General features: G+C 50.3%; 2 protein-coding genes and 1 non-coding gene across 3 annotated transcripts; 1 reads left to right on the top strand and 2 right to left on the bottom strand.

Moving 5' to 3' along the window:
* Nucleotides 1-753: 753 nt before the first annotated feature.
* Nucleotides 754-3385, top strand: LOC136486886 (flavin-containing monooxygenase FMO GS-OX-like 2). Its single transcript, XM_066483950.1, has 8 exons — nt 754-1352; nt 1589-1659; nt 1736-1888; nt 1996-2078; nt 2197-2332; nt 2432-2459; nt 2698-2843; nt 2970-3385. Exons 1-8 carry the CDS (start codon nt 818-820, stop codon nt 3147-3149), a joined length of 1332 nt encoding a protein of 443 aa, XP_066340047.1. The 5' UTR covers nt 754-817; the 3' UTR covers nt 3150-3385.
* Nucleotides 3386-3423: 38 nt separating this feature from the next.
* Nucleotides 3424-3494, bottom strand: TRNAG-GCC (transfer RNA glycine (anticodon GCC)). The gene has a single exon. It is a non-coding gene; the product is annotated as a tRNA-Gly (tRNA).
* Nucleotides 3495-4351: 857 nt separating this feature from the next.
* LOC136486876 (probable xyloglucan galactosyltransferase GT19) lies at nt 4352-6191 on the bottom strand. The gene has a single exon (XM_066483940.1). It carries the CDS (start codon nt 6145-6147, stop codon nt 4531-4533), a length of 1617 nt encoding a protein of 538 aa, XP_066340037.1. The 5' UTR covers nt 6148-6191; the 3' UTR covers nt 4352-4530.
* Nucleotides 6192-11011: the final 4820 nt, after the last annotated feature.

Here is an 11011-nt window from a genome sequence, read left to right as displayed (position 1 = left end):
CTGCAAAAAGGGAAACAAACACACACAACACATCCCCCGACGAAAAACTGACAGGAGAAGGTACGCCCCACTCGTTCCAACTTGAGACTTTTCCCTGTGTTCCATTATAAAAGATCGTAATTCCCTGTATGCCTCTGAAAAAATTCAGCGGTCTTCAGCGCCACTACTCCAACTTTTTCGTGTCATCCATGCCACTTCCGTCAGTTTGGACTCTAACGCCGTCAAACTGCAGGTGTGAAAAAACGAAAATGCCCTTAAGTTTAAATATGTTATTAATTTTTTTGAGCATCTTAACGACTTCAAATGAAAAAACTCAAAACTAGAAAGTTATAGATCTCGTCGAGATCTATAATTTTCATATAATTTTTTTCATTTAATTTCACAAAAAAAATAATATGATTTTTCTAAGATATATTAATCATATCAAATCATATTTTTTTTACGGAATTAAATGAAAATAATTTTTATATAAAAATTATAGATCTCGACGAGATCTACAACTTTCTAGTTTTGAGTTTTTTTTATTTGAAGTCGTTAAGATGCTTAAAAAAAATTAATAACATATTTGAACTTAAGGATATTTTTGTCTTTTCACACCTGCAGTTTGACGGCTTTAGCGTCCAAACTGACGGAAGTGGCATGAAGGACACGAAAAAGTTAAATTAGTGGCGCTGAAGACCGCTGAATTTTTTTTTGAGGCACACAAAGAATTACGATCTTTTGTAATAGCACCCGGAGAAAAGTCTCTTCCAACTTCCGACATCCCAAACTCCACACGGCTCTCCGCTGCCCACTCCACCGCGCTCCCTCCATCTCCATGCCGTCGGCTTCCCTCCGCCTCGCCGTCGCCGTCGTCGGCGCGGGCGCGGCGGGCCTGGTGGCCGCCCGCGAGCTACGCCGCGAGGGCCACACGCCCGTCGTCTTCGAGCGCGCCGCCGCCGTGGGGGGCACTTGGCTCTACACGGCCCCCGCCACGTCCTCCGACCCGCTCGGCGCCGCGGCGACGCACTCCAGCCTCTACGCGTCGCTCCGCACCAACCTGCCACGCGAGACCATGGGCTTCCTCGACTTCCCCTTCGCCGCTGGCGCCGCGGCGGGCTCCCGAGACCCCCACAGGTTCCCCGGGCACGAGGAGGTGCTCCGCTACCTGGAGGCGTTCGCGCGGCGGTTCGATCTGCTCCGGCTCGTCCGCTTCGAGACGGAGGTGCTCAGTGTGAGGAGGGAGGACGGCGGGAGGTGGGCGGTGACGTCGAGGAAGCTCGGGGAGAAGGGGAGCGGCGACGAGGAGTTCTACGACGCCGTCGTGGTTTGCAATGGTCACTACACGGAGCCACGCATCGCCGTCATTCCCGGTAGTTTCGGTACTATACAATTTATCTGTGATAGCGTTAATTTGAGCTCCTAAGCACGGATAGGTTCTGGAATAAACTGCCTGACCTGTAACTCCAGGCTTCCTCTTCCTATGTGTACTTGCAATGTTTGGACCATCCATGAAAGTGATAGAAATCTGTAACAATTTACAGCCATTGCAAATTCCAGATGCTTTTTACCTTCAGTGATCAATTTTTACACTTACAAACTTCGGCAGGGGTAGATGCTTGGCCAGGGAAGCAGATGCATAGCCACAATTACCGTGTGCCGGAGCCATTCCTTGATCAAGTGCGTTTCCTCCCAGTGATGTATGCTCCTATTATGCATTCCCTTGGTTAACGAAGACTATATGTTGCAACGATAGGTAGTGATGGTAATTGGGGCCTCGGCAAGTGCATTTGACATTTCGAGAGACATCGCAAGCATGGCGGAAGAGGTCCATATTGCTGATAGATCAGCACCAGCTTCCACCTGTAAAAAACAGCCTGGCTACGATAATCTGTGGCTTCATTCCATGGTAAAACTATCTTTTATCCTGGTGAATCAAAATATGGTAGCTTTTATGCACTGGAGGAGCTGCCACAGTATTATAGTATTGTGGCAAATCTAATGCTCGGGCTGCAGATTGACCATGCGCAGGAGGATGGCACTGTGGTGTTCCAGGATGGCAGCTCAATCAAAGCTGATGTCATCATGCACTGCACTGGGTATAGTGATTTGCAGTATCACTGCCATCCCATTTCCTACAAAAGCATGCCATTTTGTGCTAATTTGGCTTAATACCTTAATCTGATAATGTGTTTCTTGCATTTGTATGTTTCCTAGCTACCTGTATGATTTTCCATTCCTTGGAGATGATAGCACTATCACTGTGGATGACAACCGTGTCGATCCACTATACAAGCATATTTTCCCACCCGAAGTGGCACCTCATCTGTCCTTCATCGGATTGCCTTGGAAAGTCAGTTTTGCTGCAAATTGATGCCCCAGTTAAGATGCACCTGTAACTTACCCTGTGAAGCTCTAAGATCTTAAACATTCCAACCTCTGTTCTTTCCAGGTTATTCCCTTTCCACTGTTTGAACTAGGCCCAGTTTAGTTGCCGAAAATTTTGGCAAAACTACACTGTAGCATTTTCGTTGTTATTTGGCAATTAGTGTCCAATCATAGTCTAATTAGGCTTAAAAGATTCGTCTCGTGGATTTCGTCTAAACTGTGTAATTAGTTTTATTTTTTATTTATATTTAATGCTTCATACATGCGTCCAAAGATTCGATGTGACGGGAAATCTTGAAAAATTTGGCGTTTTGGAGGGGAACTAAACAGGCCCTAAGTGGGTTGCTAGAGTTCTATCAGGACGGATCAAGCTTCCATCTAAAGACAAGATGATGGAAGATGGGAAAGCTTTCTATTTGAAACTAGAAGCACGTGGATTGCCTAAGAGATACACACATAACTTTTCAAACTATCAGGTAGCCTAGAGATGTCTGTCAATACTTAGTTAAGCTTTGTTACCTGACCACAATCGTTTTATATTAAGATTTCACTGTTGATACATTTGAATTTTTCTTCATAGATATGCATATCTTTATGTGCAGTTTGAGTATGATGATTGGCTCGCTGAGCAATGTGGCCATCCACCAATGGAAGAACGGAGGAAGCAGATGTATGCTGTTAATTCAATGAACAAGGCAGCTCGTCCTGAGAGTTACCGTGATGAATGGGATGACGAGCATCTGGTGGCCGAAGCAAATGAATACTTCAAGAAATTCTTGTAAATTCTTACTATTCTCATCCCATATTCTTTTGACATACCTGAGGCTGATCTCAACTGAAATATGCAAATATGCATAATCATTTAATTAGTTATGTGTGATGTGGATTGGCCACACTTCTGGGTTAGTATTTCATTGATCATTCGATCGATGTATATATGAGACTGTTCTTCATTGGCATAGGAATTACAGAACAAACAATTTTGTAGTAAACTGTGGATTGGTCATCAACCAACAACATAAGCAAAAATAATGGTAAAAAAAATCAAATAATTTTTGCACCAGCCGGGAATCGAACCCGGGTCTGTACCGTGGCAGGGTACTATTCTACCACTAGACCACTGGTGCTTTTGTATACCTGCTTTTAGATTATTCCTGATCATGTAATTTTTCTGAGACGTCGACAGTGTCGTCTCTACTTATTTCCAACTACACAATAACACATGCGGTCCCTATTTCTTCCACTAAATCGTCGATGTTTATGTATGTGCCAATTAAGTTCTGATGCGCCAAAAACACAGTCATCAACTGTACAATTAAGTGAACACAGAGCATACGCACAATGGCAATGCCATCTGTCTATCATCATCTCAACATTCTTTGCGACGACACAACTGGTCTCTTTCATTCTGTAAAAGGTCAATATGTGTTTCCCGATGCTGGTTGATTTCATTTCGTTCTTGCCATTCATGGTTCAAAAATGATTTCATTTCATGGCTCCTAATTGGGTGAATCGAGGTATAGACTGTTCAAAATGCCATTCATCAGCGGAAGCCAGCAAGTTCGCACCATACCGACACAGTAAACTACTACAGTTAACCCTGTTGATCCAGCAATGGTGTTGCTTTTTGCATCATGTTTTTCGTTGGAGGCATGGTTTATCAGTCATGGTATAGTGTTTTTCTCTTACAACGAATCAGCGAATAATACTTTTCAACCTATCTTTTCAGCGAAACGAACAGGGCCATTGTCGTGATGTCCCCATCTCCTGGGTTTCTCTGGGTTGAAAAACCTAGTGCCGGTCATTCGGTTGACGATGGCGGCGTCTAAGGACGTCGCAACCTCCTTGGAGGTATCGTTGTTGAGAACCCTCTCCCCTAAACAAAAGCTCCCCTCACTCGCATAAGGTGATCTTTCATCGTGAGTGCTAAGTTTTCTTTGGTGATTGTTGTTTTGTGAGTTTGCAGTGCTGTGTCTTTGTATCCTTTTTCTTTATCGATACATGCCCGGCAAAGCTGTCGCCAGTAGCTCTTTAAAAACACACACACACACACAAATCTCATTTCTCCACTACAACAGCAACATATACACACTCTGTTTCACTCTTGGACAGGGAACACAGCATCATAATATCCTGATGCCGCCGAAGGGGATGTTCCTGATCCTATATGTCGACGCTGTCCTCCTCTAGCGCGTAAATCCTCTCTGGCAGTCCGTCCTCCAGTGCACGCGTCCGCCTCCGGATCCTCTGCAGCACGCCATCCACGGCGAGGTCGACGGCGTCCTTCACGGCCTCCCTCAGCTCGGGCGTGCTCCCGTGCCGCCGGTACACCACCCTCGGCGCCATCTCCAGCACGCGCTGCCGCATCCTCCGCACCTCTTCCTCCGGCACGGCCTCCAGCGTCTCCACGATTAGGACGCCGCCGAACACCACGGCCTCCTTGGGCATGTGCACCGAGAACTCGTCGTACCGCACTGGGGGCAGGTGCCAGCCGTACTGCCTCCGCGCCGCGAGGTCCTCGAAGAACACGGGCACGCAGCCGGCGAGGATGGCGTCGAACGTGGAGCGCCGCGTCGGCGTGTCCCCCGGCGGCTGCAGGCAGAATTTGGACCGCAGCATGGGGCGCATGTACCGGACTGGGTCGTGCGCGCATTTGCCGCCGGAGCAGTCAACGACGACGCACGCGTCGGTGCGGTTCGCGCACTCGGAGAGGATGGAGCCCCGGATGTTGGGCCGGGACGGGCGGGAGGCGCCGCCCGCGAAGAGCATCAGCGTGGCGCGACGCGAACGGCGCGCGCGGGCGAGCCAGGCGCGGAGGTGGCCGAGAGATGACGGGTGGAAGGACGTCGGGTGCGGGATCGCGTGCTCCTGCCACGGCCACGTGCGGGACTCCAGGGTCAGGAACGTGAAGTTGGCCAGCTCCGGCAGTCGCAGCAGCGACGTCGAGCCCCATAGCCTCGGCTCCACGCTCGGCGGCTGCGCGTAGTCCCACGCGGACCCCGCGACCACCAGGAAATGGTCATGCCCGTGCCGGCGAGACAGGATCCGCGCCTGGTCCCGCGACAGGAACTCCGCCAGCGCCACGCCGTGCCGCGCGGATTCGTCGAGCAGGCCCGGATCGAGCACGTACGGCAGTGCGTCGAGAGCCGCGTAGTAGGGCAGGAACACGGCATCGGCGTCGGCCGGGTCGTCGGCGAGGCAGCCCCGCTCCAGGATGCGGCGGTGGAAGAAGGCCTCCAGGAGCCGCGCATCGGTGCGGTACCAAGACTGGCTGCGTGGGTTAGTTCGAGGCCCGAGCCCGTGGTTGGCGAGCGACTCGCAGGGCGGGACCGAGGTGGCCGCCGCGGACGGGTCGGCTAGCGGGAAGGCGTCGGCGCCGCAGTGGCGGAGGAGGTCGGCGTTGAAGCGCGGGGGCAGGCCGCGGATGTGGATCCGCCGGCCTGCGCAGGGGTCCGTCCCGTCGGCGTCCGCGGCGTGAGGCACGGCGGCGACGCTGAGGAGGAGGGGAAGGAAGATCAAGAGGGGATTGGCCATTTTGGGTTGGGAGTTTGGGACCGACCGAGGGAGAGAGAGAACGGTGTCCGTGTAACTGAATTGCTGAATGAAACCGTAAGGAAAAAAAAAAGCTCTGTGGATCGATAGCGTCGATTTCACCATTGCTATTGATGAAAGGTGCAAAGGACCTTCAAGCCTTTTGCTAAAGGCATGCAAAGCTGATCCAAATACATGTGGTTTGCCATGGACACCCTTGCTATTTAACACTTTCCTATATACAATCATGTTGATTGCCTTAATGTTGAATATATTTATGGTGGTTGCGTCTCATGTTTTTGTTGTGAAAAGTTTTTTAAAATGCAATTAGACATCGATTGATTACAATTGTTGGGGGCAGCCCCACTCTGCGGGCACCCCCCGGGCTCTGACGTCGTCCCCCAACGTGCGGCCAGCATTTCGCTACGGCGAAATGACAAGAAGTGGGCCGGCAGGGAGGACCCGGGGGGTGGCGACCGTGTTTTCGTCGGACGGTCTGGCCGCCCTCCGTTCACCCAGAGCCACCATCACTTCGCCGCAACGAATTGTCATCTCAACTCAGTTACGAGGTCTGTCCTATCCTCTAGGTCGAAAGGGGCAGACGAGCGGGGCGCCGTTTCGCCATGGCGAATAGCGGTCCAAGGAACGCCGCCACCGGAACCACCGCAATGCGCCAAGCCGCGCATGTGCTTTCGGCCCGGCAAATAGTTGTTTCAGCTCGGTGGGAGCCGCTCCGCGAAGAGTTGGCGGAGGTGACAAAGTGGTTCGGACCATTCGTCCAGGCGGATAGTTAACGCTAGTCCAAATGGCTGATCTTGCATGTTTTCGCTTGGAGAGGAGTTCGCCGGGAGACAAGATGCCGACGGCACCAGTCCACCGGGCCTGCTCGGTCGACGGAGCGGTGGCCTGGTGCGGGACCAGGCGGCGAACTGAGGGCCGGCGTTTTCTAGGGTGGACTACATCCCCAAAAGGCAGAACAGGTCTACGGTAGGCAGGAATATACCCCGAATATGTAGTGGTTGCAGGGGCATTATTGTCCACAAAAAGCCTATGGACGTGTATAAATAGCCCTGAGACTGGGGATTGTAAAGAAGAGAGACTAATGAAATAACAAATGAACTATTTGTGTCTCTCTCACGCGACTTCGTTCCGCTATTCGTCCTGTTGGTTCGCTCACGCGACAACCCGGTGTTCGAAGGCTAAGGCCTAGAACAACATTGGCGACCACCGTGGTTCTCGCTCGAGCTTATCATGCTACCAAAGAACAAAGCACCAAAACCACCAGCGGATAGAGCAGAGCCACCAAGAGCCACAACCGTCGTCGACGCGAAGACAGCTGCATGGAATGGCACGGCAGTGGCAGCAGCAGCAGCAACATTGGCGGAACCACCTGCACCTCAGCCACAGGGAGACGACCCAATCCCCCCGTAGTTGAGACGAAACACCTGAGGGTATAGCTCAGGAAGTCGAACTCGACCAAGATGGAAATGAGACATTGGAAGAAGACAAAAACGGTGAAATCACAGAACAAGCTAGGGATATGAGGAAGTTAGATCAATATTAGCAAGATATCACCAGGCTACAACACAAAAAGGAACAGCTGGTACAGCAAGCGGCAGCGTGAAATAGAGCCACCCAGACTCAGCGCGCAATTCAGCAAGCCAAAATGCAGAGAGAAATATTGATGAGGGAAATCCGGGGGTTGCACAGAGTAGGCGCCGCAGTTGCCGCGCCGGACAGAAAAAAACATCATTATCCTAGATGCCCCCTTGCACAAAGAAGATGCAGAAGACTGTGACCCGACTTCACCCCTATCTCGGGAGCTCCAGCTGTACCCATGGCCACCAGGTTACAAACCTCGCATCCCTACTTTCGATGGAAAGGCGAATCCCAAAAAAATTCTAGCTAGCTACGAAACGGTCGTGGTTTTCACCAGGGGATACACCCAGACTCTGGCAAAGAAACTCATCATGGTGGTCAAAGACATCGCACATGACTGGTACACTTCGCTGAAGTCCCTCTCAGTCCACTGTTGGTAGCAACTCAAGGCAGAGCTACTCTCCACCTTCCAAAGCTATCAGCCAGGAGCGAAAACCACAAGAGACCTACTGAACTGTATCCAGCGAGATGACAAGCCCCTATCCGAATATCCAGAAAGATTCATACAGATCAAGGCACAGGTACCAAATGTCCTAGAAGAAACAGTGATAGCAGCAGCGATCGAGGGTCTAGCCATAGGCCAATGCGCCACCCATTTCACCAAAAACTAGCGTGGAACCGTAAAGGAGCTGTTCGAGGTAATGGGCTAGTACGCAAGATCCGATGACGATCTAAAAAGGTGAAAAGCAACTCGTAATTCATGGAGACAGGTGAACAAAACACCAAGGCCGCTGTAGACACCAGTACAACGGAATGTAAAACATTTTCGCTCAATCAACAACCTCCAAGAGGAGTTAGGACAGTCTGCATCAGACCAGCTACCCCTCGGGCCTTCATAGAATCAGCAGCATAGAGGTTTCAACCATCCCAACCATGGAGGTTGTGGAGGCCATGGATCGCGCAGTGGCCGAGATGCTAGAGGAAGAGGTAGAGGCCAGAGACCGCCGTTTGCGGCGAAAACGCCGGCGATGTCACAAAGACTGCAAGTACAACAAAATGGCAAGAGAACTCAAAGAGAGATGATGCCGCAAGAGGCAGCAAAGCAACCAAACATGTATTCCACAATGCTTGCCATGAAATTGCCCCTCATTAGGTTTTTAGTCACCCTTACACGCAACCCAGCTATTCGCAGGGATACTTCCAGCCCTCGTACGCCTGGCAACAACTCGCCTACCAAGCTTATTAGGATTTCGCCCAGCACCCAGGGCACTCAACCATCGTATCTTTGCCGACTTAGTAAGAGCAGCAGCAGTACAACCAGATTCACCAAGCAAAACAGGAGAATGCCTAGGAGCATCAAGCCATAAACAACATCCTACCTTCGCAAGGTCACATATTCTCCATCACTGGTGGGTCCAATCAGGAGCATGAGAGCAAAAGAGCAAGAAGGGAATATGAGAGAAGGGTCCACATAATTTCACCTAGGCTACCTCTCAACAGACCAGCATGGTCCATGGTCCTAATAACTTTCGATGAAAACTACTTCCAAGTGCCAGATTATCCGCATACTGACGCATTCATCGCTATGGCGAATGTTGCTGGTTTCACACTACATAACATCGTCATAGATAATGGGAGCTTCATAGATATCCTATTTATCAAGCCATTCGAGCAAATGAATCTAGATAGGCGCACACTTGAGCCAACTACAAATTCCCTGTATGGTTTCGATGGGAAGAAGATTGATGCACTAGGAAAGAAAGCCAAACATGTATCATTCACCGAGGGCGAAAGGGTCCGCACGGAGACAATCACCTTTGATATAGTGAACATGGATTATCCCTACACTACCATATTCGGCAGGGGCGTTCTAAGCAGATTTGAGATAGTCATAAAGCAGAGCTACTTGTGCATGAAAATGCCATCACCATTTGGAGTTATCACAGTGCATGGAGACCAAGCAACCTTTAGGCGAATAGAAGGTAAACCCATCCCCGGTTATAGTCTCATCAATGAAGTAGCGAAGAAGCCAACCACTTGTGAAGCAAATAGTGAAACCACCATTAATCCAATGGCGCAGGCAGCAGAAGACACGGAGAGAGCTCCGCTATCCAAACTAGCACCTAAAAAGTGTGTGCACATCGGCACTGATCTCGCTCCACAAGAGAGAGACCAACTTATAGATTTCCTCCATGAAAGCAAGGATATATTCGCCTGGTTTGCAAATGACTTGCGGGGAGTCAGCCGAGAGTTGGCGTAGCATAACTTGAACGTCGCCCAAGGTGCGAAACGAAGAAAACAAAAATAGAAGAAAATGTTTACAGAGCGCGCTGATGCAGCGAATGCTGAAGTAAACAGGCTACTAGATGCCGACGTAATCAGGCTAGTATAATACCGAGAGTGGTTGGCTAATGTTGTCATAGTCATAAAGAAAAACAAAAAGTGGCGAATGTGTGTAGACTTCACCGACCTCAACAAGTGATGCCCAAAAGACTTGTATCCACTACCCAGAATCGACAAGTTGATAGATATCGCAGTAGGCTGCGAAATGATGAGTCTACTGGATTGTTTTTTGGGTTACCACCAGATCTGGTTGAACCCCAAAGACGAAGAAAAAACAAACTTCATCACCCTAGAGGCACATACTGTTACCAGTGGATGCTCGAGGGGCTTCGCAACGTAGGCCCAACATTTTTTAGAATGTACAATGAAGTATTCGAGGAGCAAAAGGGGAGAAATCTGGTCGCTTACGTCGATGCCATCGTCGTGAAGTGCGACAAGGATACACATATTCAAGATCTACAGGAAACTTTCCAGAACCTAGCAAAAAGTGTCATCAAGCTAAACCCCAAAAAATGCATATTCGGCATGTGTCGGGTATCGATATTAGGGATACCCAAAGCAAGGGAGTTAGCACCCATGCTAACTCCCTCGGACAGAGCAAGACGTATTAACATGTGTCGCCCAACCCCTTGGGTACATGCTCCATCTCGTCTGACCTCTAGGATGCAGTTTTCGTCTTGCCCGACCCCAAGGCTGTGGGGGTCTCGCCTGACCCTTGGGTGCGTGCTCTGTCTCGTCTGACCCCAAGGGTCGCAGGCTCTGTTTTGCCTGACCCCGAGGCCGCAGGGGTCTTGCCCAAGGCTATGGGATACATCTCGCTTGACCCTGAGGCCACGGGCTCTGTCTCGCCCAACCCTAAGGATATAGTTTCTGTCTCGCTCAAACCCGAGGCCACGGGCTTCGTCTCGCCTGACCTTGAGGCCGTGGGCTCCATCTCACCTGACCCTTGGGTGCGTGCTCCATCTCATCCGCCCCCAAGGGTCACGGGCTCTGTCTTGCTCGACGGGGACCCATATCGCCGCCAACCACTCTAGCTCTAGGTGTATGGCCTGGTCAAAACTCTAACACCAGGGAAGAGATGGGCATGACTTGATGTAACACAAGGCCATGATGGGCCATACCTGAGGATTCACATCAAGAACAGTGTCGGGTGTACCAGTGTTGTTCTGCC

This window comes from Miscanthus floridulus, chromosome 1, assembly GCF_019320115.1.
Source record: "Miscanthus floridulus cultivar M001 chromosome 1, ASM1932011v1, whole genome shotgun sequence".
In the NCBI taxonomy this organism is placed as follows: Eukaryota; Viridiplantae; Streptophyta; class Magnoliopsida; order Poales; family Poaceae; genus Miscanthus; species Miscanthus floridulus.
Note: the sequence above shows the minus strand (reverse complement) of the source record. Positions and strands in the feature narration are given on the sequence as shown.

What these genes read in the sequence shown, in the direction of transcription:
- LOC136486886 (XM_066483950.1), top strand. Translation starts at nt 818, where the DNA reads ATGCCGTCGGCTTCCCTCCGCCTCGCCGTCGCCGTCGTCGGCGCGGGC. An exon ending in GTCATCATGCACTGCACTGG is followed by an intron (nt 2,079 to 2,196) that starts GTATAGTGATTT and finishes TATGTTTCCTAG; the next exon opens with CTACCTGTATGATTTTCCAT. An exon ending in ATAACTTTTCAAACTATCAG is followed by an intron (nt 2,844 to 2,969) that starts GTAGCCTAGAGA and finishes CTTTATGTGCAG; the next exon opens with TTTGAGTATGATGATTGGCT.
- LOC136486876 (XM_066483940.1), bottom strand. Translation starts at nt 6,147, where the DNA reads ATGATTGTATATAGGAAAGTGTTAAATAGCAAGGGTGTCCATGGCAAA.